We start from the raw sequence: 27,775 nt of genomic DNA, 5'->3' as shown, positions 1-27,775 counted from the left end.
CCCACTTCACTCTTGCTTTTATGAAGGTGAGAGTAAGAAACTGTGCTGATTTAGAACTTCTATGCGCCACAAAGCACAAGTGTGCGCGTGATTCAATCTGGTTTTGTCACACTGAGGAAGTGACACAGCTGCTAAGGTCAGCGGGATACAGAGAGGGACGGAGAGAGCGGGTCGTCGTCATGGTGCCCAGCTAAACAATGGAGTGAGGAGGTCGTAGAGGAGGCAGCATCACACGGTGAAGACCCTTGAGGAAAAATCACCTCTTACTCTACACACACACACACACACACACACACTCACTGATGAACAATACACCGTTCAATGATGAGACACACTGGACGAGTTCACACCTGACAGCCAACACCCAAAACTCTCAGCGCTCTCACTCCATCTAACTCTTCTTTGTTGGTAAAACGCACAAATCACACCACACCAACACACAGCGCTGACACCCGCGTCTCTCCTTCTTACTCTCCATTGATTTCATAACAACATTTATAATCATCTACATGACAATCTGTGTGGGGCTCCATAGTGAGGCTCGGGGGGTGACGAGGGTTAGCGCTGAAGGGAAGCGGTGCATGCTGGGATTGCGGCCTGCTGAGAGAGGGGCATTCTGGGAGGCGGTGTCCTGCGGGCAGGGCCTCTGGGGGATGCAGTATGGTTAATAGGCCTTTCATGGCCGCCCCACAAAGCCTTTTGTCCCGAGCTAATTCATCCAGCCCTGCATGGAGAGATGGAGGGGGGAGGGGCATCATGGAGGGTTTTATTGGGGTTGGGAGTCCCCATTTTTTTTCCTCCTCTCTCCTTCGCTCTACTCTAGGGTGGCGCTAGTGTGAGGTAGCCACATACAAACAGAGCCCCGCTCAGTAGCAACAACACCAAAACATTGGCAGGGCTTGCAAAGTGCTGGCAAAGTGCAGCACAACACTGGAAAACACCCACGATTAATGACTCCTTGAAAACATCTTGAGGCTGCAACTTCCTGCTGGGTGTGACGCGCAGAGTCAAAGGGATGTGGATATTCTACTGCGGAGTGGGGTTTTGATTAATTTGAAAAAGCGGAAATATTTGCCAAATGTCCGCACACACAAACGCACTTTCCCCCTGAACAAGAGCAACAGGTGTCATAAAATGCCACAGCTTGGCGGTGAATGGAGCCCATGCTGGGTTGCAATAACCCCTCAGGTACATCATGGTGGGAGTTCCTGCATTCACAGAGGCGAAGCCCACTTCCCACCATCAGACCCCCCTATCAAACCCTGTGATCTGGGAATAGTCAGTTATTAATGAACTGGACAGGAACGGCTCCCCTCATTTCAAAGTGTGCTGATTGAAGTGGAGAAGAGAATTCCAGAGCGTGCACAGAGGGGGGGGTCGAGCTGTGATCACTGTGGTATGAGAGTGTGTGTGTGTGCGTGTGTGTGTGTGTGTGCAGCATGGTCCTGACTGGGCCCGTCCAGTTCACAACAACACAACACAGCACTGCACAGCTGCACTGGAGGGCCTGCAGGCTTCAATGGACGGGGGTCAATACAAACTCTGTGGGGACCAACGCATACCAAATCAGGGGGAACAGAGCAGGAGGAGGGGGAGGGGGCGCACTTTTCTCCTCCAGGACACCGTAGTTCTTAAGAAATTAAGTTTCTAGGAGTTGTTATTCCTAAAACAAAAGTTTTTTACTTGAAGACTAGGAATCCAAGCTTTAGTTTTGCACCAAAACCCTCTGGGAAGTCTTGATGTGTAGTGAGTAGGAATCCGCAGTCTGGAGAAACGGCGGTGCAGTACCCAGCTCTGGGATTTTGGGAGCCGGTCCCTATTGTTCAGATCCCTCCTCCTGCTTGGGAAGTGGGAGGACCCGAAAAGGCGTCGCAAAAGGGAGAATTGTTTGAGAGCTCAGTCATCCAAAAACGGCCTTTCAATGTGAGAAGTTGGGGAGCCGAAGAAAATGTCGGTTGCATCGCAGTAAATTACCAAAGCAGCGAGGCTTTAGAGGGAAAAGAGAAGTAAAGACGGTTGGGTTTTTCTTTTGGGACTAAAGCTCACCGCAGAAGAGAGAAGAAGAGAAGATCGGTCGGTTAAAACGAGGTGTGAGCACCAGATAGAAGAGTTTTTGGTAAGTTTTGTCCCTTCATGCGGTCCATGTTTTTGCGGTGTTGCGCTTTGTATTAACATATTTTACAATGTTATAGAGAAAAGTAGCAGTTTTTGGTGCTTGTTTGCAGCCTGGGACAAGTTTTTACCAACTCACGTGTTACTTGTATTATAGAGAAAATTGTGATTTAGGACTCGGATGAGGCTACTTCTTCACGCTGTCGACTACTTTGAAAGCCGTATTTGTTTTGTTTTTGCAGCTTATCGATGCACATAAACGTTGCCTCAAGCGTTCTCCATCACATATCTACTTTATTTGAGTGGAAGTGTGCGTTTTGGCTCCCAGTGTTGGACTTAATTTTAATAAAACCGTTTCCTTTGCTTTCGGACTTAGCCCGTTGTTGATTGGTTTAGCGCCGCGTCCATATTTTCCAAAGTTTTCCTTAATTTTCTGGATGTATTCGCCGACTTTTACAGCCCGATACGCGTCGGAGGAGAGGAATCAGCTTTGTGTGACACGTTGCAGGCATTCGTAACGGTGTTTTAAGACGTACGCGTGTTGTTTTTTAGGGAAAATGCGTCTGCGTTTCGCAGGCCGCAGCCTATAGTCGCTCCCATAGGGTAACAGAAAACAGACACGGGGAGTTCTGCCAGATTTTACCCCCATAACATCATCGGGGAGCGCAGCAATGTAGGGATGGACTGGGAAACCCGGGAGCAGAGCTGCAAAAAAAAATGAATGAAGTTAAACCAGCATGCTTCTTAATGATGCTCCTAATGAATTTAAACCGTAAAGATGAATCACCCTAAAAATAGATCTTTATTTCTGAAGATTCCGTTCCGTTAATGCACCAAATGGCTCGCGCAGATTTGTATAGTTGGCATGGAGAAAACCATAACAAGGCTACCTGAGTTCATGTCTACAGTGCCTCTGCCCTCCAAACCAAAGTCTGGTGTCACAATAACCTAATTAAAGCCTCCCAGGAACTGACAGCTGCTCAGCGCGGCCAGGAATGCAGCATCCTGCCTCTCCGCGAGGAGACTCTTCCCCCGATATCATCCTCTCATTCAGGTTTGGTTTAATGAGAAAATGTTTGTCTTAATCCCCGGAGCTGCTAATGAGTGTTTGGCCCGGGGTGTCACTCACCGAGGGGGCCGGGTAGAGAGGGGGGCGGTGGTACACGGACACGGGAGGAGGCCTGCGGGAACAGCCGCAGGGGCTCAAGTTTCCAGCCCCAGGTGTCGTTTTGTTATTTGGATTACATTTAGCCTCCGCTGCCTCGCATGGAGGAACCTCCAGTGACAGACATGGCATCAGACAAGAGGGCCCGATTGTTCCCGCTGAATCAATGTCACTTGGATTAAAAGTCGAAGCGAATGGCCATGGCCTCCTCCAATTAGGCGCACAGCTTATAAGGGAATTAATTGGTCCCAGCAAAAAGGAGCCTCTTGTTGTTTGGCTGCAGGGTTTGGTGTTGTTGTCGATCATCTTTGGCAGTCCGGTGGATCAAAGTTGGACTAATTGATTCCAGTCTGATTATCTGCCTGTTTCTCACACAGTTTGGCTCCCTTTGATCACTTGTGTGGAACCTGGAAAAACACAATTAGAGGAGTTCATCATCAGTCTTGTCAGATATTACGTAAATGCAGCTACTGTAAATTGTAACTATGATGTATTAACCATAGAGTCATACTAGGGGTTGGAACGAGCAAGACTATAACATAGACCCAAGTTGTTCCTGAATACAGGCAAACTTTAAATCCCTATAGGAGTATCATACTTGATGAAAGGCTTTCAGGGTGCAGTCCACGGCCAAACCAATGACTGCCCGGAAGTACAGTAGATTTCCTTTGATGCACAAATGCAACAGAAAATTAATCGGGGCAGCTATTTTGATAATTGTTTAATAGTTTATGTACGTTTTTTTTAGCATATATACTACTTATTTTATATTTTGTCAAATGTGAGGATTTTCTGTCCTTGTCTTTTTTGATTGTAACATGAACATCTGGATTTTTGCAACTTGGATTTAAAGTTGTCTCCTTTGGCTCTCAGGAGCTGAGATAGCACCAGACTTATTGACAATGAAACTTTTAGTTGCAGCCCTAGACTACAGTGAAGTGGACTCAATTCATTATTGAATACCACAGGCTCACTTCAAGTCCCTATAGGAGTATTATGATACCATGTGTTTTCTAAGAAACGCTCTCAGGATGAAGTTCCAGGCCAAAACAACAGCTATTGCCTGGAAGTAGAAGAAAAGCTGCCCTTAAAGTTGTACAACAGTCTGCTAAAATCCTGCACCTTTTTGATTTTTTTGGGACTGAAAATGTGCATATACCTTTTAGGCGAAAGAGACCTCTACGTCAGGACAGGAAACACACTTTATTGTCTTTTGGTTACAGAGCCTGATATGTGTCAGAATGCTGGAGGTTTTTCTTTGTCTTACTATTACCAGCTGGACCGTTACAATGAGACGTATGTAAGTTATGTGTGATTGATCTTGGTCACCTGCCAAACAGACATGAAGCGGAGGCAAAAGCTGCCAGTTTTCTACTCTTTGTCCAGAAGCTGGTGGATCATTTTCACATAGAGTGCATAGGAGCTGAGTTTTCATGTGTTGTAGCTTGTAAAGAAAAGTCACCGTGTGGATTTAGGTATGAAGCCAATAGCAATACAGTCTCTCACTCATATCTTCGTTTGGTTTGAAAACTGACTCTGCCATATTGAACCGTGATGTGAGATATGAGTGGAAAGAACAGGATTTAACTTGTTTGACTCTCGCCTGGTGTGTTTTAACGTCTGGATGTAAATCAAAGTATTTAGGTGGAGATGGATTTCAAGATGCAGTTTGAGATTACAAAGAAGCCAGCGGTTCCATCACGACTGCTGTTGCTGCTCCGATCTCGGTGTCTGTGAGCCAAAGCTCCGGAGGTTTGACTGCAAAGCTGGAAAGCAGCATTGTTATTGAAGAGGGTGTAACATTGGTCTTAATTGACAAAGAAAAAACAAAACAAAAAAAAGTCCTTCCCGAGGGCATGCTTTCATCTCTATGACAGCAGGTACACTCATGCAGTCATAACAGCCTGCAGGCAGATACTCTGGGCCTTTTGCTGCACAGATGTCTGTGTGAGAGTGATAGTTCCTGTCCAATCAGGGTTATCTCTTTGCACTGGAATTCTCATTGTGGTCCTCACCTGCATGGTCGTTTTGAGGTGTGTGTGTGTGTGTGTGTGTGTGTGTGTGTGTGTGTGTGTGTGTGTGTGTGTGTGTGTGTGTGTGTGTGTGTGTGTGTGTGTGTGTGTGTGTGTGTGTGTGTGTGTGTGTGTGTGTGTGTGTGTGTGTGTGTGTGTGTGTGTGTGTGTGTGTGTGTGTGTGTGTGTGTGTGTGAGAAGGGGGAAGAGGTTTTGTTTTCTGGGTTAATGTCATTTTCATAAACTAGCAAGGAACACACTCATCGCCAAATAAGGCCGCCTCATTTCCCAGAGCCGGACATTGTTGGCCCGTTGACATGCGGTGCATTAGTCCTCCGGCGCTGACAGATTGGAGGCTCGGGCTCAGGCCTCGTGCCCCCGGGAGGGTTTCTGTGTCCAGTCAGACATTGGATAACCAGAGAGGGACACCTGGACCGGCAGGTGGCCGGGGTCCAGGCCCCTCCCCGGTGGGTGGGGGTGGGGGGGGGTTGCATACCTCTCTCCTCCTGATCCTCCCCGTCAGCCAGGACCACAGACCGACAGAGAGAGGGAGACAGAGAGAGGGAGGAATGTGAGGCGAATAGAGAAGGAGAAAGTCCTGACAGGGAGTTGGAGAGGCGAATTAAACAGTCCACGATCAAACGGAGTGAGACTGTTGAGGCGAGAGTGAAGATAAATTGGATGTGAGGAAAGGAGAGACGGCAGAAAGAAAGCTGTTGATAGAGAAATTAGCTTTTTTTTTTTTTTAGAGATTGGTATGCAACTTTTCCAAAGCGAAACAGCTTTTCCAAAGGTTTCAAATAATATTTGGAAACAATATGTTGATGCCCGTCCAGTTTCTATCTGTATAATGAACACAATCGCGCTCTCATTCGTTGTCTTAACAGCCTAATGGGGATTATCCAAAGCCTTTAAACAAGCCGAGTTGATTTGTTCCACTACTCAGAGTAAAAGTTAAGAAGCTCTTGATTGGATAATGAAGTTACCTAAGCCATACTCTCACTCTGTCTCCTACACACACAAACACACACACACATTGGGAGCCTGGAGTGAGTGCTGTTAGATCATTGATCAACTCCAGACTCGGATAAGAAAGCAGTGTGTGTGTGTGTGTGTGTGTAGACAAATAGCCCTGTGTGTGCGAAGCAGATATTTGGACAAAGATTAGGGGGTGTTATTACGAGCCAAAAGCAACCCAGACGCTCTAATAGATCATCCACACACAGGCACAAGATTGCACTGTGACTGGAGCTGTTTAGCTTAAAGCCTCGCTCCTTTTCTCTTTTTTTTGTCTCAACTGCACACGTTTTTGAAAATTTGCGTCACTTTGGTTAGCTTTATTAGGCCTTGCCCAAGGTCTGCCAGTCAGCTCTCGTGCACTGTAACTCCTTTTTATATGCTGTAATATTAACTGCGCGGCGTATTCCTGTCTCGAGCTTGTGTGAACGAAACAATAAAAGCACCTAAAAAAAAAAAAAAAAAAAAAACCTTGCGGAATCTGGGTTGTGTTCCAGGGCTTTAACCAATAATCAGATTTAAAGTGTTGCCCCGGAGAGAAAAAAACTCATCATTGAAGAATGTCAAACTGGCAGGAGAAGACATGATTCAACAGAATAAATCACTGGGCACCAGATTAGTTAGTTATTGGGCCCCTGAGGTTATCACAACTGGAATTTTCCATCGACAGCGCTCCCCTCTCTGCTGTTCAAATCGTGTGTGAGTACGTGCAGCTTTCCCCCTTCAGGATAATAATGCACATCCGTGACTCTGAGTGACGGGACAAATGGTTGCTCTGCTATACCACACAAATCCAAGCTTCTGACACCGAGGGCTCTCTTTTGAAAAAGCGCCTCCTCCAGCTGTTTCTCCTCTTGAGAAACTCTTTCAGACCAGCAGCTTTCACTTTATAACCGTGGAGCGAGCAGTCAAAGTCGCTTGCACCACCTCGAACCCATTCGCCGCCCCACAAACCCCTCGCTTTCTGTTTAATTTCCTGCCTCCGCTCCGTTTTCTAATTCCTCCTCAAGTCTGTTTTTCCTATAACGTTCTCCCTCAGTCGTTTCATATAACTTTACGGCTTTTCTCCATTCCCTCATCCCTCTTTCCGTCTCTCCTGCCTTATCTCAATTTCCTAATGCCTCCCCATATCTGTTTTTCATATAATATTTCACTCTCTCTGCTTTTCTCTTCCTTCCTCCGTCTCCCACTGAGAGTTGTAGGGCCAGTCTCCCCCCCCCCCCCCCCCCCCCCTTCCTGGTTCCTGCTGAATAATGGGGAGAAATTGCTCTTGATTTATAATTGGTTCCATTCACTCTGATGCATGAGCTGCCAAAGGAGTTTGGGGCCCCTTTCCCCCCCCTCACATCCCTCCTCCCTCCCTCCCGCCCTCCCTACGATGCAGGAACACACAAGGAGCAGGCTGCAGATATGTACAGCTATGAAAGTCTATATTAGCGTGCATGAATGCCGTGGTGTATGTAGTTTATCTCTCGGGTCGGGGAGAAGTGGTAGTCTGTTTTTTTGTGTGTTGACATTTGGTGTTGGAAAAACTTCCTGAGGTCTGCATATTTATGTGCCTCTGTGAGTATACTTTTACCATGTAATAGGAGTTTGTGTGATTGCTTGCTTATGTGTCATCAAGTGTGTGTGTGTGTGTGTGTGTGTGTGTGTGTGTGTGTGTGTGTGTGTGTGTGTGTGTGTGTGTGTGTGTGTGTAGGGAAAGAATGGTTGTGGGTGCATGAAATATGCACGAGCATGAGTGTGTGCGTGTGATGAGTACTGTGAAATCCAGAGTACTAGTTAGTTTTCCCAGTACTGTATGGGAATGATTGTGTGATCTGTGTACTGAGACTCTTGGTGATCGCTTAAAGCTTCTCAGAAAGAAGATACACACACACACACACACACACACACACACACACACACACACACACACACACACACACACAAATGTTCTGTATATTTTTTTGCACAGTGACGTTCTTGTTTCTGTAGCCGCCTAAAGTATTCAGTCTTCTTTGAGCTGTAATCAGAGAATGTTTAGTACTTTATTCAGATTCATCAACATGTTTGATGATACAAATGTATACAGTGTGTCTTTTATACAGTTTTAGAGTTAGTGTGGTCAAAGATTTTAGTTCAGCCTCTTGGATTTTTTTGTGTTTTCTTTTCTTTTCTATCTTTCATTTCCACTATTCCTTCAGACTATCGTCCTGTTTTTTCCTAATTTTCTACTTTCTTTCTATTATCTATCCATCCTTTTCTGTTCTTCTATCCATCGTTCATCCTTTGCTTTCCTTCCTTCCTCCTATCGCTCATTAATCTTTAATCCATTTCTCCTTTCCTTCCATCTTTCCTTCTTTCCTCTCATCTGTCCATCCTGGTGTCTTTCCTGCGTTCTTTCATCCATCCATCCGTTCCTCCCTCCCTCTGATTTGATTGGCTGATGCTACCTACATCACAGTTTGGTCCATCTAGCTGGCTCACACTCCCCCGGCAAGTGGTGATGATCCCATCCTGTTCCCATGGCCCCGGTGGGCACGCTGGCATCCCACACCGGGCAGAGGAATGCGGGTGGGTTTGTCCGCTGTGGCACAGTAATTAGCTCTCCGTGGTTAATTCAGCTTCGTTATCTAAATTATGCAAATGCCGCATTGCCTAATTGATTAGAACGCCCCCCTCTTCTACATCGCGGGCCTGTCCAGATCTCCCTCGTTAATCCTCGAGACGCTCTGTAGCTCGTTAGTGTCGGTTTGGGGGGAAGAAGGAGGGGTTGGACGGGCATATAGCTCGTTAATACTTTGTGAAGCGTGTGCGTGTGTGTGTGTGTGTGTGTGTGTGTGTGTGAGTATTATGATGGAGGAGGGGGTGAATTCTCAACCTCGTTAGGGATGCTGAGATGCTTTTGATGTGTAATTTTATAGCATGAGAACGAGTGATGTCTCGAGTGGAGGATTTGGACCCCCCCCCCCCCCCCTCCACCTGTTGGGCAGAGTTTCCATGCCAAGATAAGACTCCAGAAAGTTCCCTTGTGTCCGAGAGACAGATGGGAATAGGTTTAAAGTTTGTTCTCTGCCAAGTTTTTCTACAACAGAGAAGCACGGAGATTCTCTACTTCAGTTATCACACTTTGAAGTAGAGGCTGCCGCATCCAGCAATATGATCGCTTTGATTTCTGTGTGTTTTTGACACAATGATACCTGACAGAGCAGTTTCTTTCGATGTATTGAACTTGTTATCCTCTATTCATCTTGTAAAAGTCAATAAGAGGCAATGACGTATAAATAACTCTAGCAATTAACTATTAATTGCATACATTGGTGTACTGATTCACAGGATGGACATTCCCAATTTTCTCAAGGCTAAACACTTAATCAGCTGAAATAAAAGACGGATTCATCAATCATGGAAACAAATCCTTAGTATCAGCCCCGTCTACGACTTCCTAAAACTCTTCTTTCTCCTTGTTGTTCTTTTGCCTGCGTGACGGGTTGTTGGTTTGTTAAGCAAACCCCCGGACCCTCCTCGTCCTCCTCCGCTCGGCACAAACGCGGGCCGAAACCGAGGGACCAGCAAAACACATTGACGGAGTGAGGGGAGAATATGTTGGGACATTCAGCGACGCTCCCACAAACACACCCTCTCATTGACGAGGCCCTGCTCTCTCCTCCTGCTCGCCCGCCAGTTGACATCCTCTCTATTAATTTGAGTCGCCGTTCTGCTTTCTCAGTCAACCCCCCCCCCCCCACATCTCACATCAATCCATAAAGGCATTGAACCCCCCCCCCCCTTCTCTCCTCCCTGCCTCCCCAAACTCTCCACACACTACTCTCAAACCTCTTGGTCATTGAGCCCCCCCCCCCCCCCCCCCTTCTCTTTTGGTCATTGAGCAGGGCCCATCAGCTCTTCCCCGGGCCCTTCAGAGTAGCGTCTCCCCTTTCTCCAGGGGTCTGCGGGGTCTTTGTCCGTGCACCGGCTCACTGCTTTACAATGACTCTCCACTCTATTAAGGTGCGTTCTGCCTGTTAGCGTCGCCAGGGGCAACTGGCCTCCCGCATGGCAGCTATGCGGCACGGCATTGTGGGCCGCGGGCCCGAGCGGAGCGGTTGAACCCCCCGGCACTCCTCACACTTGACACCGCATGTGTTTATCTAAAGGGGGGGGGGGGGGGGCTTTGTGGTGTTTGGAGAACCTCGACGTAGAGGGTGGGGGGGTGGGGGGGGCACAGGGTGTAAAAAGACGTAAAACTGGGGGAGGCGGGAGGGCAAGAGGGGAGTTCGGGGAGGTGATACATATTCAACAGCTCAGCTCCTCAGAAGGAGTTACTAGCCTGCTTCCCCTCCACCACCGCCGCCGCCGCCGCCTCTCCTGTGTGTCCTCTCCATGCCAGAAAGCAGATGGAATGTGAGAGCTCAGGGAGGTGGCTCCAGTCTGGTTTTATCCAATTAGCAGGGTTGTCAAAATGAATTTATCCACGGAGGCAGGGGGACAATGGGACTGGCAGTGGCCCGGGAGAACAGGGGCCCCGGTGTCTTTACTTAGCACGCTCACAATGAACTTCTGTCAAGTGACTCTCTCCCACAATGACATATAAGGCACTCGCATACCTACGCTCACGATGCATGCCTGCACACCATCGCCATGACCTGGAACTAGTCCCCTCCTCCTCCTCCTCCTCCTCCTCTATGATATTTACACTTTTGATACAGTCTTTTGATTTGGGGGTCAAGTCGCAGGTTATTCAAGACGAGTCCAAGTCAAAAGTCTTCAAAATACAAAGAGTCAAGTTCCTTTCAGGATTCTGAATGTTTATTATGAGAACGACAGCCTTTTAAATATCTTCTGTGTTAATTGCAGAGATGCACCAATCCTTTTTCTTTGTAAATGTGCTAAATGTAAGTTATACAGAACTACACAGAACTTGTGCAATGACACTGACAAAATCAATTCTATTTGATGTGGATCAGTGACGTCATGGCCAATATCTGATCCACTTGATGAGCTCAGCATCTGCACTGATGTCCCTAAGTAAAAGAGTTTTCTTTTCACTTTTTTTCTTAAAATGCATGTTTAAAATAAAATGAATACATAACATGTTGGACCATGCAAGGCCCACCTGCTGCAGGGGCTGGGTGGTGTTTGAATGTAACACTAGTGCAATGCAATGCCTGAGTTTAAGACCCGATGAACACAATTTGACCTCGTTTAAACCGTTTACAAGCAGGTTTTTCTACAAAACCTTTTTGTTATTCAACGGCAAAAGTAAAACCTCTCAAATGTTAAATTCCAAAGCAGCTGTATAAGAAACTGTGATATGAAATTCATGTAAACGCAAGAACTGTACCGGACCTTTTCTGCTGCAAAGTCACATCTCAGTAGTCAAGTGTCGGCTCCTCAACACGATGACACAAATAGCTTTACTCCCCTGTAATCATACTTCTGCACCAGAACAGGCAGCTTTGAGCGGTTCACACAGTTCTCCTCGCTGCACTGTCACTGAAGTATGTTTTAATTCTCCAACGCAGCGTTTTTCTTAAGGCTGTTATAAAACAGTCATAGGGAAACATTAACACTCGCACATTCCCGCGGTTCTTAATTTAGGAGAGCTGTCTGTGCGTCTGCTCTGGTTTCTATCAGTCTCGTTGATGCGTAGGAGGCTTCTTCTCCCTCTCTCTCCCTCTCTCTCTCTCTGTCTGTCTGTGACTTCTCTTGGAAGGATGGTTGGAAAACGTTGGACACAGATGTCAGGCCAACTTTTCATCTTTAAAGCAGGGTATCCGCTAAGCAAACACAAGACCCAGATGATAAATGAATCAGACGGGGCTCAGAGGAGTCTGGCTGTTTTTAGGGAGTGATGATGTACGAGGGGCCTCCTCATGCCGCCATCAGAACAAAGCTCTCTCTCCCCCCTCTCTCTGTTTCTATCTCCTCCTGCTGTCTCACTGACGCTACTTTCATTAGTCAGGTAAGAGGTCTCATTGGCGAAAGTAGCGTGTCCGGATGGCAGGTTGACTGGTGTGGTTTACGGTTAGTGACTCTCACGGTTGGGACAGGTGCTCCATACAGATGTGTGTGTGTGTTTTTTTACGGGCAGCTGTCCCGGGTTGTGTCCATAGAGCGATCGGCCGCTGAAGCCGCAGACCTTCAGCTTTGCTTCCTGGTTCCACAGCAGCTCGCTGTTTGTTTACCGAGTGAGCCCACTACTGATGGGCCGGTCTGAGTGGACGACTGAGTGAATTAAAGTGTACATGTATGTGGGTCTGCAACCGAGGGTTACTTTCAATATTGAGAATACTGAATATGCCTTTCGAGGTTTCCCGGTCCTCGAAAGTCAAATTGCTTGTTATGTCTGACTAACAGTCGTAAAACAAAGATATTTGACTTGCATTAACATGAATGAGTGAAAAGCAGCACATTTAAGAAGCTAGAGCCAATGTTTGTTTGTCATCTTTGCATAAAGAGGTTATAATCAATTATTTCATGCATACAGAGAACCCTTGATTGTCTTTAAGCTCACTGTTTTGGAACTATTTTGATTCACTCTCACGGCTTTGTTCGGCTTTTTGCAGCAAAATGGCTTGTAAAAACCAACTGCAGCTTTCTGCTCAGCACCCAACAGCAGACACACATGGTTGGTGACTTCCTGTTAAAGAATTTAGCCGCTAAAGAGCCGGATATTTACCTCAGTCAAGAGTTGGTGGAGACCAAAAACTGAGCTAAAAGAAGAGTGAAAATTGGACTCATCAGGTTGTCAGAAACACGAGTTCAAATGAATGCTAATGTTGCTTCATATATAAACTATGTAAATAAGCAACTGTTGGCTAACAAGTTCGACATAAAACCTCAATAGGTGAAGTCAGTATGTTGTGTGTACAGGTTGTTTTCTGCCCAAAGTGGCCAAAAAATGTGTTATTGCAGGATTAATAAATGAATAAACCGGTTTGATCGACTAATCGGTACAGTTCTACATTGTGCAAGTTGGACTGGACTTCTCCTAAACTGTTCATGTCGTGAGAATTAGCAATCTTTAAAATGTTTACACACATTCATACTATGCAATTAAGATGTAGCGGAGTAATGTGTGGCAGTTGGCGTCGTTAACCGCAGCTTTTCCATCAGCCTGCTGCTTTGCTCATTTTCAATAAATGTGCCAGGCAGCTAAACATTTTCACTGCTGCCGTTAGATGATGAAGGTGCTCTGTAAGAGTTTCCATTCTCTTACTGTCCTGCTTTGGCCCCGTGTGTGTGTGTGTGTGTGTGTGTGTGTGTGTGGGTGTAGTCCCTAGTCTCGCTGAGCTCCATTAATCATCTCCTTGCCATAATAAGATCAGGATAAAATACGTGTGAGAAAGTTGTGCGCTTCCATTTTTACTACATTGTCGCAGGACACTTCATGCCCTGAGTGTGTGCATGTTCAAATACGTGCATGTATATATGAGAGAGAGAGAGATTCAGTCTTGCAGGACCACCCTCCTCATCCTGACGGGAAGTTGTTAGTTTAACCTGACAGGAAAGAATTTGGGAAACTTGGCAGTAAGCGACAAAGGAGAGAGGAAAGCTCCTCTCTCTACGTTAACTGTTAATAGACTGACTATTAACATCGCCTTCTCCATTTCCCCCCCCCCCCGATACATACTGCAGCCATAATACGACCCTCCTCTCCTCCATCTCGCACACGCTCCTCGCTGCTGTGATATATATTTCCACCCCCCCCGGTCCTGCCTCTCATTAGTTGTTCTTTGTCCCCACTCCTGAATGCAGCCTGTGTGTTCCCCCCCTTTCCTCCTCCTGGACCCTCTACCTGTATCGGTTACACCTGAGCGGGAAGGTGGAGGAAGGTGGAGGGGTCGGGTTACGGCCCCTGCAGAATGAGGGCGCCCCTTTGATGAGTGCGGGCTGGATGGGTGCGGGTGCAGGCGGAGGAGACGGGGTCAGCGGTGAGATGGGGGCTGACAGAAAAGAGAGGCTTTATTTGTGTCTGGAGTTTGGCTGCTGAGGGTACCGCCGAGTGCACCGCCTCGCCTGGGTTGTGTTTCGTTAATGGCCGCCTGTTTGTGTACGTGTGTGTGTGTGTGTGTGTGTGTGTGTGTGTGTGTGTGTGTGTGTGTGTGTGTGTGTATACAAGTAAGATAGAGAGCAGCTTATGTGTGAGTCTAGATCGACTGTTTAGATGGATGATGTATGTTTCCATGTTTTGGTAGCTTTGTTTGCTGTGCAGTTCTGTCCGTGTGTGTGTGTGTTAGCTTCCATCAGAATGAAGTGGTTTGTGCTGTTTGTTTTGAGTGTACCAAGTCTGTAAATGACCCTCTGACCTTCCTCGTTGTGTGTGTGTGTGTTTCAGGGGGCAGTGTATGGAAGATGTCTGGAAAGCGAGACTGGACTCCGTGGATGAAAAAGAGAAGGGCTCCAGTGTTGTGCGCTCTGGGTGCAGTACTACTGTGCTGCCTGCAGAGCGGCGCCTCTCCCCCCGGTGAGTAGACAAACTGAGATGGGGGGGGGAAACTGGATCAGTCTGCAGAAATAAAAGTTCCATTTTTGTGTTTTCTGCCGCTGTTTAAAAATGCACATTACTTAATTAATTTATGCCCACTTTATGAATGCCGTTACCTTAGTTTTTCCAAACACCTGGTGCAGGAAAAGTCTTGCCAGAGACTAAATATTCTAGCTCACAAGGAGCGAGGTGTTTTTTGTTTTTTTTAAAGTATCCTGGCAGCAGCAACAGCTGTTTATTTGAGATGCAGTGAAGAAGTGGGTAGTTTGCATGAGCCCTACTAGCCACCATGGACAAACTGAAAAAGAAAAGAAGTACTGTATTTAGAGCTGCATTGATTAATCCATTAGTAGAGCCAAAGAAAATGAATTGACAGCTGTTTTGATAATCGATTAGTTAAAAGGTTGGGTTTTTTTTCAAGCAAATCCAAACATTTTTATGGTTCCAAATTGTGAGAATTGTCTTCTTTTCAGCATATCTGAGTTCTGTGTATAATCTTTGTCCTCAGACGAGGTGCCACTGTTCACTGAGGAGCCCTTGTCCGTGGTGCAAAAGCTGGGAGGCAGCGTGAACCTGCGCTGCAGCGCCCAACCCGCCTCCGCCAACATCAGCTGGCGCCTGAACGGCCAGGAGCTGGCGGACGGACATCTGGGTGTGGTGCTGGGGCCCACCAGCCTCTTCATCCCCACGCTGTCCAACCTGACCGCGGGCCGATACCAGTGTGTGGCCAGCACCAGCACAGGAGCCTTGGCTAGCGTGCCCGCTAACGTCACCGCTGCTAGTAAGTGGCCACACGCACAGTTCAGACAAATATACACAAACGCACAAAACCCTTTTTTGTGGTTTGTCAGAGTATCCAAAGAACGCCTTTGACTTCATTTTCTTGGGGCGGTATTTGTTTCCTTAAAATCTTCATGAATACAACGCAGTAAACCGTGTTCTTTTTCCACTGCTGTGAGACTAATCCTCAACTACAATTCTGGTCATAGTGAGAAGCTGTCGCACATCATTGATCACTGTTAATGCCTCCACATAGTCGGGCAGTATTTAGTGTGTGTGTGTGTGTGTCGTTAAATACAACAGCTGCTTTTATAGAGTGTCGTATTGATCTAATGGAGCTAAAGTGAATTATTCTCACCGCTGGCGTTTTTAGTGCGCTGGTCTGAGTGTGTGAGTGTGTGTGTGTGTGGTGTTATATTTGATATGCATCATGGGACTGTGAAGGGGGCCCTGAAGCTGTGTAACTTGAGCCGGAGGAATGGAGGGGACCCGGGGGCCGGTCGGAGCGGGGAAGAAGGGACCAGGACTCCAGCCTGGGGGCCCCCTGCTTCTATCGGCCCCTCTGCTCCACACAACACCACATTCCTCTCCACAGGGCCCGACAGCAGGGCTCGCCAGAAATTATGGCCCCGTAATTGGGTGGAGGGCTGTGGGGGGGGGGGGGGGGGGGCGAGATAAGGGTGTTGTGTGTGGGTGGACAGAGATGCCTCACTAGAACACACCATTAGGTAAAAAAAAGTGCACTGTTAACTGTATTGTTTTACACGTAGTGATGTGATGTACGAGGCTTATAGCTGGAGAAACTGGAGGTGTTTTAGGCCAGTCGAGACAAGATCCTCACACAAGATGAGACGTGATGTCACATTCTCTGTCTCCTTTAAGGCCTCCATAACCTTACACACACACACACACACACACACACACACACACACACACACACACACACACACACACACACACACACACACACACACACACACACATTTCTCTTCCTTTGCACATTTTTCACTCTTCACCCTGTCACTCTCTCTCCTCTTGCCTCCTTTCATTATCTCTCACTTTCCCCTCCTCTTTTGTCATCTTCAGCTCATGTTTTTTTTGGTGTTTTTTTTTTCCGTTTTCTTTTCTTGCACAAAGGCAGTAAAAGTTATTGATAGTTTCAACAGTAGATAAATCGTGTTGAGATTACCACATGTGGAGGCAGACTGTCCAAAAAAACCTCTCTAATTTAATAACTCGGCCACCCCCAAACCGCCTAAGGAATTGCTCCACGGGGAGTGTGTACGTGCCTGTCTTTCCATGCGAGCTGTCTTAGTTGTACGCACATGTTTTTTGTGATCGGGATAGGTTGGTTCCAGACCCTCCTGTCCGCCTCTGATGAATCTGGGCTTTTTTGGCATCGGTTAAAAGCTCCTCGCTTTGAATTCTTGTGCAGACAATCACCCTCCCCCTTTTTGCTGCAGAAATCAGAGACGTGTATCTGCGCAACGTGAACGCACAACACGTTGCACAAACATGTTATAATACAGTCCCACACACACACACACACGCACACAGGCCTCCTACTGCTACACATAAAGATGATGAATGCACTGTCTCTGTAGAAATATTTAAGTCTGCCTTGCCAAGCAGCCCTGGTGCGGGAGGTCTGCTTCACTTTATGAATGCCATCAATCCTCCATCCCTGCAGGATGCGCGCACACACACATGCGCGCACACACACACACAGAGGAATACATACATATGCATGCACGCACTCACACCTGAGAGGCACCCATGCGGGGTTCTTCTCGTGAAGAATGTCGGGCGTTAAGAGTTGTAGGGGGGTTAAAAGGTGTAACTGGAGGAATTTGGAAGAAGCAGGCAGGAGGAGGAAGGTGGGCTGGGTAGATATGGGGAGGGGGGGGGGCTGTAAAAACAACACCTGATTGATTTAGCAAATGGAGCGCCACACGGTCCCTCTTTAAGGCCCCCACACACACACACACACACACACACACACACACACACACACACACACACACACACACACACACACACACACACACACACACACACACACAGCTTGACATGTCCTGGCTGGGATTCTCATCTTTCAGAATAAGAGCTGAGACGGAGTCGGAGATGGAGTGTTTTTGTGTGTGTGTGTGTGTGTGTGTGTGTGTGTTTGTCCCATTAAAGCTCCCCCACAGAGCGAGAGGGCAGATCCAACGTGCATTGTTAAAACATCAGCTGCCTGCAGGGAAGGTGTTTGTTCAGTGCTTTGAGTACATCACTTTGTCGTCCCTATCAGTAGACACTCTGGCCTTAACTAAACTTAACTTATTGAATTAGAGCTGTATACAAAGTCTCGTCAGCTGACTGTATATACCAGCAGCCTGGCCTTCTTGCCAGAGAGAGCGGCTGGTCCAAGAAAAACACGCCAGTTATGGCACCTCTGGAAAGAATGGAGGGAGGCCATGTTTGTTAAGAATAAATCAACACGGGCTGGTAGACGTTTAATTACGTTCCTGGAGAAGTTTTATTTATCTTTCATTTCCCTGCTCGACTCCTTTATATGACAGATTTCTCCAGTTGTTACTTTGTTTTTCCCCTCCCGTGCTGCTGCCGTCTCTGTTTTTCTTTTTGGAGTCTCATTGTAGTTTCACTCTACTTCAAATCTATAAAATGGCAGCGCGCCCCCCCCATCCCCTCTCCCCAAGATTTTTGTGGGTTTTTCTTTTTCTTTCCGGCTTCTTAAGAGCAGAGTTTTGCTGCTTCCTCCCAAACTGGATATCTTTGAAACTCTATAGGATGGACACCTCTCACCTTTGACCCCATGGCCAGGCCTCTGGGCCACTCAGGCGGGGGGGGGGGGGGGGGGGGGGGGGGTTTAGGGGGTCAGAGGTCCCATGAGTGTCTGTGCTGTGTAGACTGTGTGTCTGTGGGACACAGTCGCAGCACATGGCCCCAGTAATCCCACTCCACCCATTTCCCACAGATTCTGAACCAGCTCCAGTCCCAGTATAATGTTTGACAGGATTAATGACACCTACTCGAATGTTACAGACACCACTTTTAGGCTTTGGACTTCTCCAAAGGGACATTATTGAGTGAAACAGACAAATTTGCTAGAACTCTATAAAATCCCTGTAATTTAAAGCAGACGATGTAAAACAAGCGGAGAGAAAGAAATGACTAAACGGGGGTTTTCTTTGAAAGAGGAGGCACATTGGAGAAGTTGTGGGAATGTGGTTACGATACAATGGAAATATGGAAACAGCTCAGTTATCGTAGTTTATTATTGCTCAGATCATTGTGTTTTTTTTTTCTACTTCTAAAGCCGAGAACTGACTTGTATACATGTGCAGTTAGATGTGGTTTACACTGTGTGTTAAGACGATGAAAGAGGGGTGACTTGTGTTGCAGTGCTGTGACGGCGCTGACTTTTCCCCTCGCCTGTGTGTTTTTCAGAGCTGCGGGATTTCGAGCCCGATGACCAGCACGAGATCGAGGTCGATGAAGGCAACACGGCTGTTATTGAATGTCACCTCCCCGAAAGCCAGCCCAAGGCTCAGGTCCGCTACAGTGTCAAACAGGAGTGGCTGGAAACATCCAAAGGTACGGAGCTGCTTCAGTTCATTAAGATCTTCCCGAAGTCTCTCCCTACTTCCCGCCTAATTCTCATACTGTCTTCATAATATACCGGAATGCTATAATCCTGCTATCTGGCCCATTATGAAACCGGTGATAAGGCTGTTATCTGGAGAATGTTGAAACATGGGAATGCAGTTGTTTATTTTTCTAAGTATTTACTTCTAAGTTGCTTGGAGGAGAAGAAAAGCTCTAGTGGTTTGTGGCTGGTATGCTGATGATGCCTGGGAGCTGTAGGTACTGATATCTGCAGCTTATCTGTGAGGAAATGAATACCACATTGAGGAGCGTTCACTCCCTCGGTCAGACTCTGGGTCGCCACCTTGTGGTCTCTGCTGACTTGCAAGCGTGCGCTGGAATGGCACTTAGTACTCGTATTACAGTGTTTCACAATATGGACTCTGATTTTCCTGCGGTTCCAGCGCTGTCTCAGCCATATTCGTGTATTTTCTTGTATATTTCCACACACGCATGCTTTTAAGTTTGAAAACATTTGTTAAATCTGATGTCATGTTATTGCTGTTACAGCACAATGTCCTCTGTGAATCCTTTTCATCGCCGTGCATATTTGCACTCGACTGTAGAGAATTTTATTGCATAGTTTTCTTTAAGGCCAAGATACACTATCATTTTAATACTAACAATTCATATATAATCATACTTTTAAACTGCTTTAATCCTTATTTTTACTCTTATTGTAATTACTATTGTTTATTGCACACATTATCCTTCTTTTAGCACAGCTTCAAGAGGCCCCCCTGCATTTCTCTGCACATATTGAATGAGCAAAAGACAAATAAATCCTTTGAATCAAAAGCAGTAACTGCCTTTACAGCAGCTGACCATACATTTACACTCTGGAGTAATTCATGGGTTTGCTCTGACATCTGTTTTGGTTTTGTTTGTTTCCTGCAGGGAACTACCTCATCATGCCGTCAGGGAACCTGCAGATAGCCAACGCCACGCAGGACGATGAGGGGCCGTACAAGTGTGCCGCTTACAACCCCGTCACTCAGGAGGTCAAAACGTCCACCTCCACTGACCGCCTGCGCATACGCCGTGAGTCATCGCCGCCAACGCAGCGTGTTTTATTAGCATTTTTAATGAAAACACAATTTGAAGATGTGCAAGAAGATGTCTGAAATATTAACGGGACAGTCAATAAGGAATAAAATCAGATATTTGAGAGCTTGTTACTGGAGACACATGTGGTGCACATGTTGGACTTTAACCATCCGATCTTGCCAGGACACTTTTAGTCATTGGTGACGACGTGCACAACTCGTGCTTTTGCATCTTCAAAGGCAGCGATGAAAGTTCTTCGACTTCACATTGTGATTTGAAATGCTTCATATTCTGGATGCAATTTCAGCCGCAACATGCATGCCAGTAATTTTAAAGAAGTGGAGAGCTATGCGCAGGCTTTTTCTCATCCTATTTGATCAAATGTTCATACCCCGACTGTCCTCGTCTTTTCCAGGCTCCACCTCAGAAGCGGCGCGCATCATTTACCCGCCGGCGTCTCGTTCCATCATGGTGACCAAAGGCCAGCGGCTGGTATTGGAATGTGTGGCCAGTGGCACCCCGACTCCTCAGGTCATATGGGCAAAAGACGGGCAGGACCTGCGTTCCCACAACAACACGCGCTTCCTGCTCAGCAACCTGCTGATCGACACGGTGGGCGAGGCCGACTCGGGCACTTACATTTGTCGAGCGGACAACGGCATCGGCTCGGCCAGCTCTGCAATGGTGCTCTACGACGTACAAGTGTTCGGTGAGTAATCGTGAAGCAAAGGAAAGTTGTTTTAGCAAGTTGTGCGTTCGCTGCTTTGGGCTTTTACATGACTCGTTTTGATTGTCTTTTATAAAGACCTTGGTTAACTGCAGATTCCCGTAAACAGGCTTTTCATAGTGAATGGGGTTTGTTCATTTGACTCTGGAATGATTTTTTTTATGAGTTAGAGTTTTGTCTGTGTCACGGATTTAATAATTAGGCTGACTCCTGTTTGGCGGACAGAGAGGACAGCGGTCTGTATGTGTGCACGCAGTCATGTGTGAGAGAGGCATGTACGCCTGGGCGGTGTTGTGTAAGAATACGTTTGTGGAGACAGAGCTCTCTGTTCTCTAGCAGGACTTGATTGAATGTGTCTAGGTTATGGATGACTGTTTTTACAGTGATTTTCTGTCTCTGTGTGTGTGTGTGTGTGTGTGTGTGTGTGTGTGTGTGTGTGTTGTGGGCTTGTCTCTCTGCAGCTGGCTCTAATTAAAGCCAGAGAGCTGCTGTAGCTGTAATGAGCTCTGTCTTTTCCTGATTCACAAGCAGCCAACCATCAACTCGCTGGCCTGGCCCCGCCTGCCTGGCTCTATACACCCCCTGTCATACAACCTTTACGCACACACACACACACATGCGTGCATGGTTGCGATTTTACTCACAAACCATGTGTTCATACACGTGACTTTGTTGGAGCTGAAACTTTAAAAAGTAAATTTTTTTTTGTAATTTATAGAATAGTAGTCATTTTCCGTTGAGCGATTCATCGTCTCAGCTCTCAGGAAAATAATCTCCAGTAGCAGACCTGGACACTCTCACACAAACATTAACATTCAGGCTACCTTCTAGGTTTTGAACCGGCCTCTTAACTTTGTTCTTCTCTCCTGCAGAGCCTCCTCAGGTGACCGTGGAGCTGCAGCAGCAGGAGGTCGTGTACGGGGAGACGGTGCGCTTCACATGCCAGGCCCGCGGTAAACCCACTCCCTCGGTGACGTGGCTTCACAACGCCCGTCCCCTCGCACTGTCCCCTCGCCACCGCCTGTCCACCCGGGGGCTGCGTGTCCTCAACGTGGGCCCTCAGGATGACGGACTGTACCAGTGCATGGCTGAGAACGGGGTGGGCAGCTCGCAGGCCTCTGCTCTCCTCATCACAGTATCAACCGGTAAGTCCGAAAATGTATAGATCATTTGCTAGAAGTGTAGTTGTTTTATGTCTCAGCCTTTTTACATTTCATGACGTATGTCGTCTCTTTCCAGGGATTTCATCCAGGGGGAAGCTGCCCTCAATCTATCGGCCGCTCAGCCCAGACAAGGTGCTGAGAGAGCAGCCGCCTGTGAGGCCCGGGGCCTCGGGGGCCATGTTGCCTCTTGACTGCTCCGAGCTGCCAGGACAGATCCTGCCTGCAGACGCCCCCATCATCCTAAGCCTGCCGCGCACGGGCAAGGCTGACTACTATGAACTCACCTGGAGGCCGCGGCATGAACGAGGAGTCCCCGTGCTGGAGTATATGGTCAAATACAGAAAGGTATTGCCATCAGTTCACCGCGTTCTCTGTTTATACATGAATAAATATTGTATTTTTGTTTACGTTCTTTGTCTGTAACTCGCGCCTCTCTCTCTCTCGCTCTTAGGTGGGAGATGCTCTAGCAGACTGGACCTCCAGCTGTATCTCAGGCGCCCTCCACAAGCTGACTCTGGCTAAGCTGCAGCCAGACAGCCTGTATGAGGTGGAGATGGCTGCCAAAAACTGTGCCGGTTTGGGACAACCTGCTATGATGACCTTCAGAACTGGCAAAGGTAATGCGGTACAGCCTCACAGAGCTGCTGGCATGGCTCTGGACTTAAAATATTATTTCTGCCTTAGAGGACGAATTTAATTAAAATGTGTTACATGGCTCAAACAGTAGCTCCTTAATTATAACCCAGTTCTAACTGGTGTTTTCCTGTCTTCAGGTCGCAGAGGTTTAGGGCAAGTTGACCCACCGAAAACTCCCGCTGTTCCTTCGCCAAGCCTCTCTCGTGAGTAACCCTCCGATCCTGATCCGCTCTATGCCCCTTTGCAAACACTACCTCCTATTAACTATACTAACTATATAAATCCCTTCTACTAAATGAACTGTAACACGATGACCCTGAACTAACCATTCTTCTTCTGACTAACATGGAAACCTCTCAATCTCTTTTTTTTCTCCTTTCTGTCTCTGGAGGATGAGCTCTCAGTAAGTGCTGAATGTAATGCGTTTTTCCTTCACTGTCATAATTACAGAATGTTGTCGCGACGTTTATGTCCTCTGTCTGACACCGCTCCTCCTCCTCCTCCTCCTCCTCCTCCTCTGCAGCTCCCGAAGCCCCCGACAAACCCACAGTCTCCACTGCAACAGAAACTTCGGCATACGTGACTTGGATTCCTCGCGGTAACCGCGGCTTCCCCATCCAGTCGTTTCGGGTGGAGTACAAGAAGGTGAAGAAGGCCGGAGAGGACTGGGTGACGGCGGTGGAAAACATCCCCCCATCGCGGCTCTCTGTGGAGATCACAAGCCTGGAGAAAGGTCGGCCACCTTCTTCATATACAGTGTTGTTATTATTCACAGCAGTTAATTCTGACTTGGCACGTCAGACCGTATAATTACAATGATGATGTCCTGCATAATTACATTCCCACGGCCTGTAAATTCGTCAGCATAATGAGTGTTGTCGCAGTCATCTCAGTAATTGCTGCCATCAATCAAAACCATAACCGAAAACATGGAGCGATGTGAAGACAAACATCATTAGTCAACACAATATTGTGCTTCATTGAAAGCAACTTGTTTCCCCAAGGGACAGATTAGTAACGGTGATGCCTCTCCCTGTAGGTACGTCCTACAAGTTTCGTGTTGTGGCGGTGAACGTAATCGGTTCCAGTCCTCCCAGTGCCCCTTCGAAGGCGTACACGGTGGTGGGCGGGAGAACCCATGAACGCCCTGTTGATGGGCCCTACATCACCTACAATGAAGCCATCAATGAGACTACCGTCATTCTCAAATGGACGGTGAGTGACTGGAAGAAAAACGCCAAAAAAATGTGTTTTTGCAGTGCAATGTTTTCTCCAGTTCACTGTGATGGTAACATGATTTCTCCCTCTCAACAGTACACTCCCGTAAACAACACCCCCATCTACGGCTTCTACATCTACTACCGGCCAACAGACAGCGATAATGACAGTGACTATAAGAAGGATGTGGTGGAGGGAGACCGATACTGGCATTCGATCACTGATCTCCAGCCTGAGACCGCCTACGACATCAAGATGCAGAGCTTCAACGAGAAGGGCGAGAGTGAATTTGGCAACGTGGTGATCCTTGAAACGAAAGGTGAGGTCATTTTTATTTTTATGTTATTTTTTTGCACTCTTGGGTGGAAGTTCTGAATATTTGCCACAAACAACGGTCACTGTGACCTCACAAAACGTATGGCCATAACTCAAGAATTGATATGCTGATTATGACAATTTCAAACAAACGTCTAATCGGATAAAATGATGAAGTGATGACATTTTGGACAGACGTGGCTGTAAACTGCAAATTGACTGGTTACGAGTGACTCGTGTAATTCTATTTATTTATTTTTTTGCATGTCTGAGCTGTCTTCTTCTTATTTTTTTTTTTCTTTAAACAGATTCTCAACTTTTTGTCTCCTCAGCTCGTCCTAATAACCACCGGCCTGCTCCATCAGAGACCCCAGACCACGAGAGGGAACACTCCAGCGGACTCGTGCCGCGGCCGGGCGACCTCCCCTACCTCATAGTGGGTATTGTCCTGGGAGCCTTCGTCTTCATCATTGTCGCCTTCATCCCCTTCTGCCTTTGGAGGGCTTGGGCCAAACAGAGTGAGCGCTCTTCACAGTTCCTCTTTGCAGTCGTTAAAAGTGTTTTCCTCTACGTCTGTGTAATGTTCTTTTTGTGCTTTCAGAGCAAATGGCCGACTTGTGCTTTCCTGTCGTGGCCGCCCCCGGTTCCTCATGCCAGTACACCATGGTTCCCCTCCAGGGACATGCTCTGGTCGGCCACTGCCCGCTGGACGGCCACATGACGGCGCCACACGGCGTCTACCCTGCTAATGGAGAATACACTCCGAACGGCAAACCTCACCACCCCACACACTGCCTGCCAGGGCGGCAACAGGTAAAAACAAGTAAAACAGTTCAATATAGGTCGTTACAGTTTTTCTTTTTCTTTTTTCCAACCTGTCGTCACATTTTCTTTACATGCAAGCTTAGCCAATGCTAAAATGATGACGCTAACTTTGGCTAACTGTGTGATGTATGGGTAGATTGTAATAAGCTGTCCATGTATTGCTTTGAACATATGATGTTGTGTTTTGCAGGAGGAGGTGGACTATGATATGGAGGGTGACACGTTGTTGCCCCAGACGATGTTAAATGGACATCTACCTGTTTACCACTACTCCACCAGGTATGTTTACATATGATACCACTCACTTATATTCTCATGTACTGTGATGGACTGGAGGGATATGAGCAAATAATTTGTAAAAAAAGCTCTAGGTAACAGTGAATCCTAGAAAATAGTGACTAAATATTCATATTTAAAGACTTTGTTGATCTGCATTCAAATGGTTTTCATGGTGTTTTATTTCATTTAAATTTAGCCTGACTGCATCATCTGTCAAAAATCACTTGTAAAATGTATGTATTTATTTTTTTAATCGTTGTAATTAATTAGGCAAAAAGGCAAAACGCGCTGGTTCCTGATTTTAAATATAATTTTCATATCCTATGTTTTTAAATGTATCATTGTAAATAAAATATGTGATGTGTTCAGGCGCAGTATTGAGAGTAGGTCACCCGGGTTTTGGCAACGCTCGTAGCCCAAAACTCACTCACTGTGGTTTTGCATGCAAAACAGAAGAAATGGACTTGAAGCCTAAAAATGCACTAAACCCTCCCCTGTAAAAAATGTCACCATCGTTTATAAGTTGCAGTCCTAATAGAAACTTGTCGTCCTTAGCGGTCCAGATCATCATGAACAGAGTTGCTGTCCTCCTGATGACTCCACTCTGCAGCTCCTCGACTCCTCCCATCAGCACCTCGGTTCACAGGATCTGGGAGGTGATGGCAGCTTCTGTGTTAGCGATAAAGCAGAGGATGGCTTCACTTACAGTATGTGTGGCTTCTTTCCTCTGTTAACTGAAATACTCTTTCGTTGGTTAATGGTCCATTTGGAACGTAGCTTTTCTTAAATGTGATAATCCTACAGTGCATCTAAATATGTTGGTATTAGTGCTTAATGCGGGACATTTGACATTTTAAATCTCTGTTGAACGCCACAATCAGCTCTGCATTTTTCTTACCGGCTCTCTTTCCCTCCTCTCGGCAGAGCCAGCGTCCTTTCCTCTTCTCTCTCTCGAAGACGAAGGGATTTTCACCACCTCGTCTTCAGCGGCCACAACGCCACAATCCCCAGACATCACGATACAGGAAGTGAACATCCTCCCAAATGAGGCGTCCCCCGAGGACGCAGGCACAGCCAACACAACGGATGCATGAGAGACTGTTCAACAAACAGAAGAGACACAAGAGAAAATATTTATTTTTGTATCACAGATATTTATATATTTATGCTTTTGTACATACTGATTATACTGTATATTAGGTTATTTTCACATTGAAAAGGATTCTCGCTGGACTGTCTGCATTTCCCGGGGAGGAAAATAAATCGGAGACGTTGTTCCTTGTGTGAAGATCAGTCCGGGGACCTTAAGCCTGCAGGGGATTCCTCTCAGTTCAGCACTTCATGTCTCGACCTTCCTCACTCCTCGCGTCATTCCTCACAGATATCCTCCATCCTAAATGTTTGGACCTTCGGTAGCTTTGTGTACAACAAACAAAAGGGACCACTCAAGCCAGTCTGATGCTGTAGTTATGAGGTGCTTCATCGCTGTTTAGTTCTGTTGCTTTGTCACGTTTTCAAAAATACAACCGTCTTGTCGTTTTGTACAGCAATAACACAAATGTATTATGCATTGTTCATTAACAAAATATTAACAAGTGTATGCAGCATAAATCATTCTGTTTCTGTAGTGTACAAGAGATTCTATATTGTATAGTTATTTATTTTTTTTGGTTTTATGTTATTTTTTTTAAATCACTGAATGGGAGAGATTCTGGAAAAAAAAAAAAAACTATCTTAAACTCAGTCATTGATAAGCTGAACTTTATACTGCAACCACTTCTGTGTTTACTCATTTGCTGGTTACCAAACGACTGCCAGGTGAGGGCGCTGTGACAGGTGTCAGTATTACTCCTCCCTCACAGGTTGGTGCATTAAGTATTAGTCTTTGCCAGAGACATCTGCAATGAAAATGAAGGAGATCCTGAATCTACCCCCCCCCCCCCCCCCCCTTTATCAGTGTAGCCGTTCTGTGGTCGCACATGCTGGAGCACTATTGCATGTAAATAAAAGCTTATGAAATTGATAAAGAGTGTTTGGTGCACCTTTTGTGATCTTCGGACATTTATGTGGTAACCATATTCTGAGCACTATGATTAGAATGCATTTATCTATGCCTTGCTATACTTTACAGTAAAAACAAATAATTTGCTGTGTAACTTAATTTTACAGATGTGGCAACTTAAGTTTTAAATCCACCACCAATCTTTGTTTCTCCCGCTGGTGGATTTTACAAAAAAACAAGTTTGTGACGGAGTTAAAGTGCCATCTAGTGGCGCAAGAAACACACAATTCTTCAGTTGGCAAATACAAACGTCTCCTTATAAACTTTATTAATCAATTTTGTATTTACAAATA

At 46.5% G+C, this 27,775-nt stretch overlaps 1 protein-coding gene across 2 annotated transcripts; it reads left to right on the top strand.

Annotated features, from left to right (window-relative positions):
• Positions 1 to 1,939: 1,939 nt before the first annotated feature.
• Positions 1,940 to 27,168, top strand: boc (BOC cell adhesion associated, oncogene regulated). Of its 2 annotated transcripts, none has more exons than XM_079181019.1 (18): positions 1,940 to 2,116; positions 14,630 to 14,758; positions 15,288 to 15,560; positions 19,013 to 19,159; positions 20,108 to 20,251; positions 20,673 to 20,966; positions 21,857 to 22,129; positions 22,224 to 22,492; positions 22,599 to 22,764; positions 22,921 to 22,986; positions 23,307 to 23,516; positions 23,823 to 23,998; positions 24,098 to 24,320; positions 24,649 to 24,834; positions 24,918 to 25,129; positions 25,332 to 25,420; positions 25,976 to 26,076; positions 26,345 to 27,168. In XM_079181019.1, exons 2-18 carry the CDS (start codon positions 14,647 to 14,649, stop codon positions 26,512 to 26,514), a joined length of 3,111 nt encoding a protein of 1,036 aa, XP_079037145.1. In that variant the 5' UTR covers positions 1,940 to 2,116; positions 14,630 to 14,646; the 3' UTR covers positions 26,515 to 27,168. The 2 variants fall into 2 exon arrangements, with proteins under 2 accessions (XP_079037145.1, XP_079037144.1); XM_079181018.1 differs by having other exon boundaries at positions 25,976 to 26,127.
• Positions 27,169 to 27,775: the final 607 nt, after the last annotated feature.

Source organism: Pholis gunnellus, assembly GCF_910591455.1.
Source record: "Pholis gunnellus genome assembly, chromosome: 20".
Classification (NCBI taxonomy): Eukaryota; Metazoa; Chordata; class Actinopteri; order Perciformes; family Pholidae; genus Pholis; species Pholis gunnellus.
Note: the sequence above shows the minus strand (reverse complement) of the source record. Positions and strands in the feature narration are given on the sequence as shown.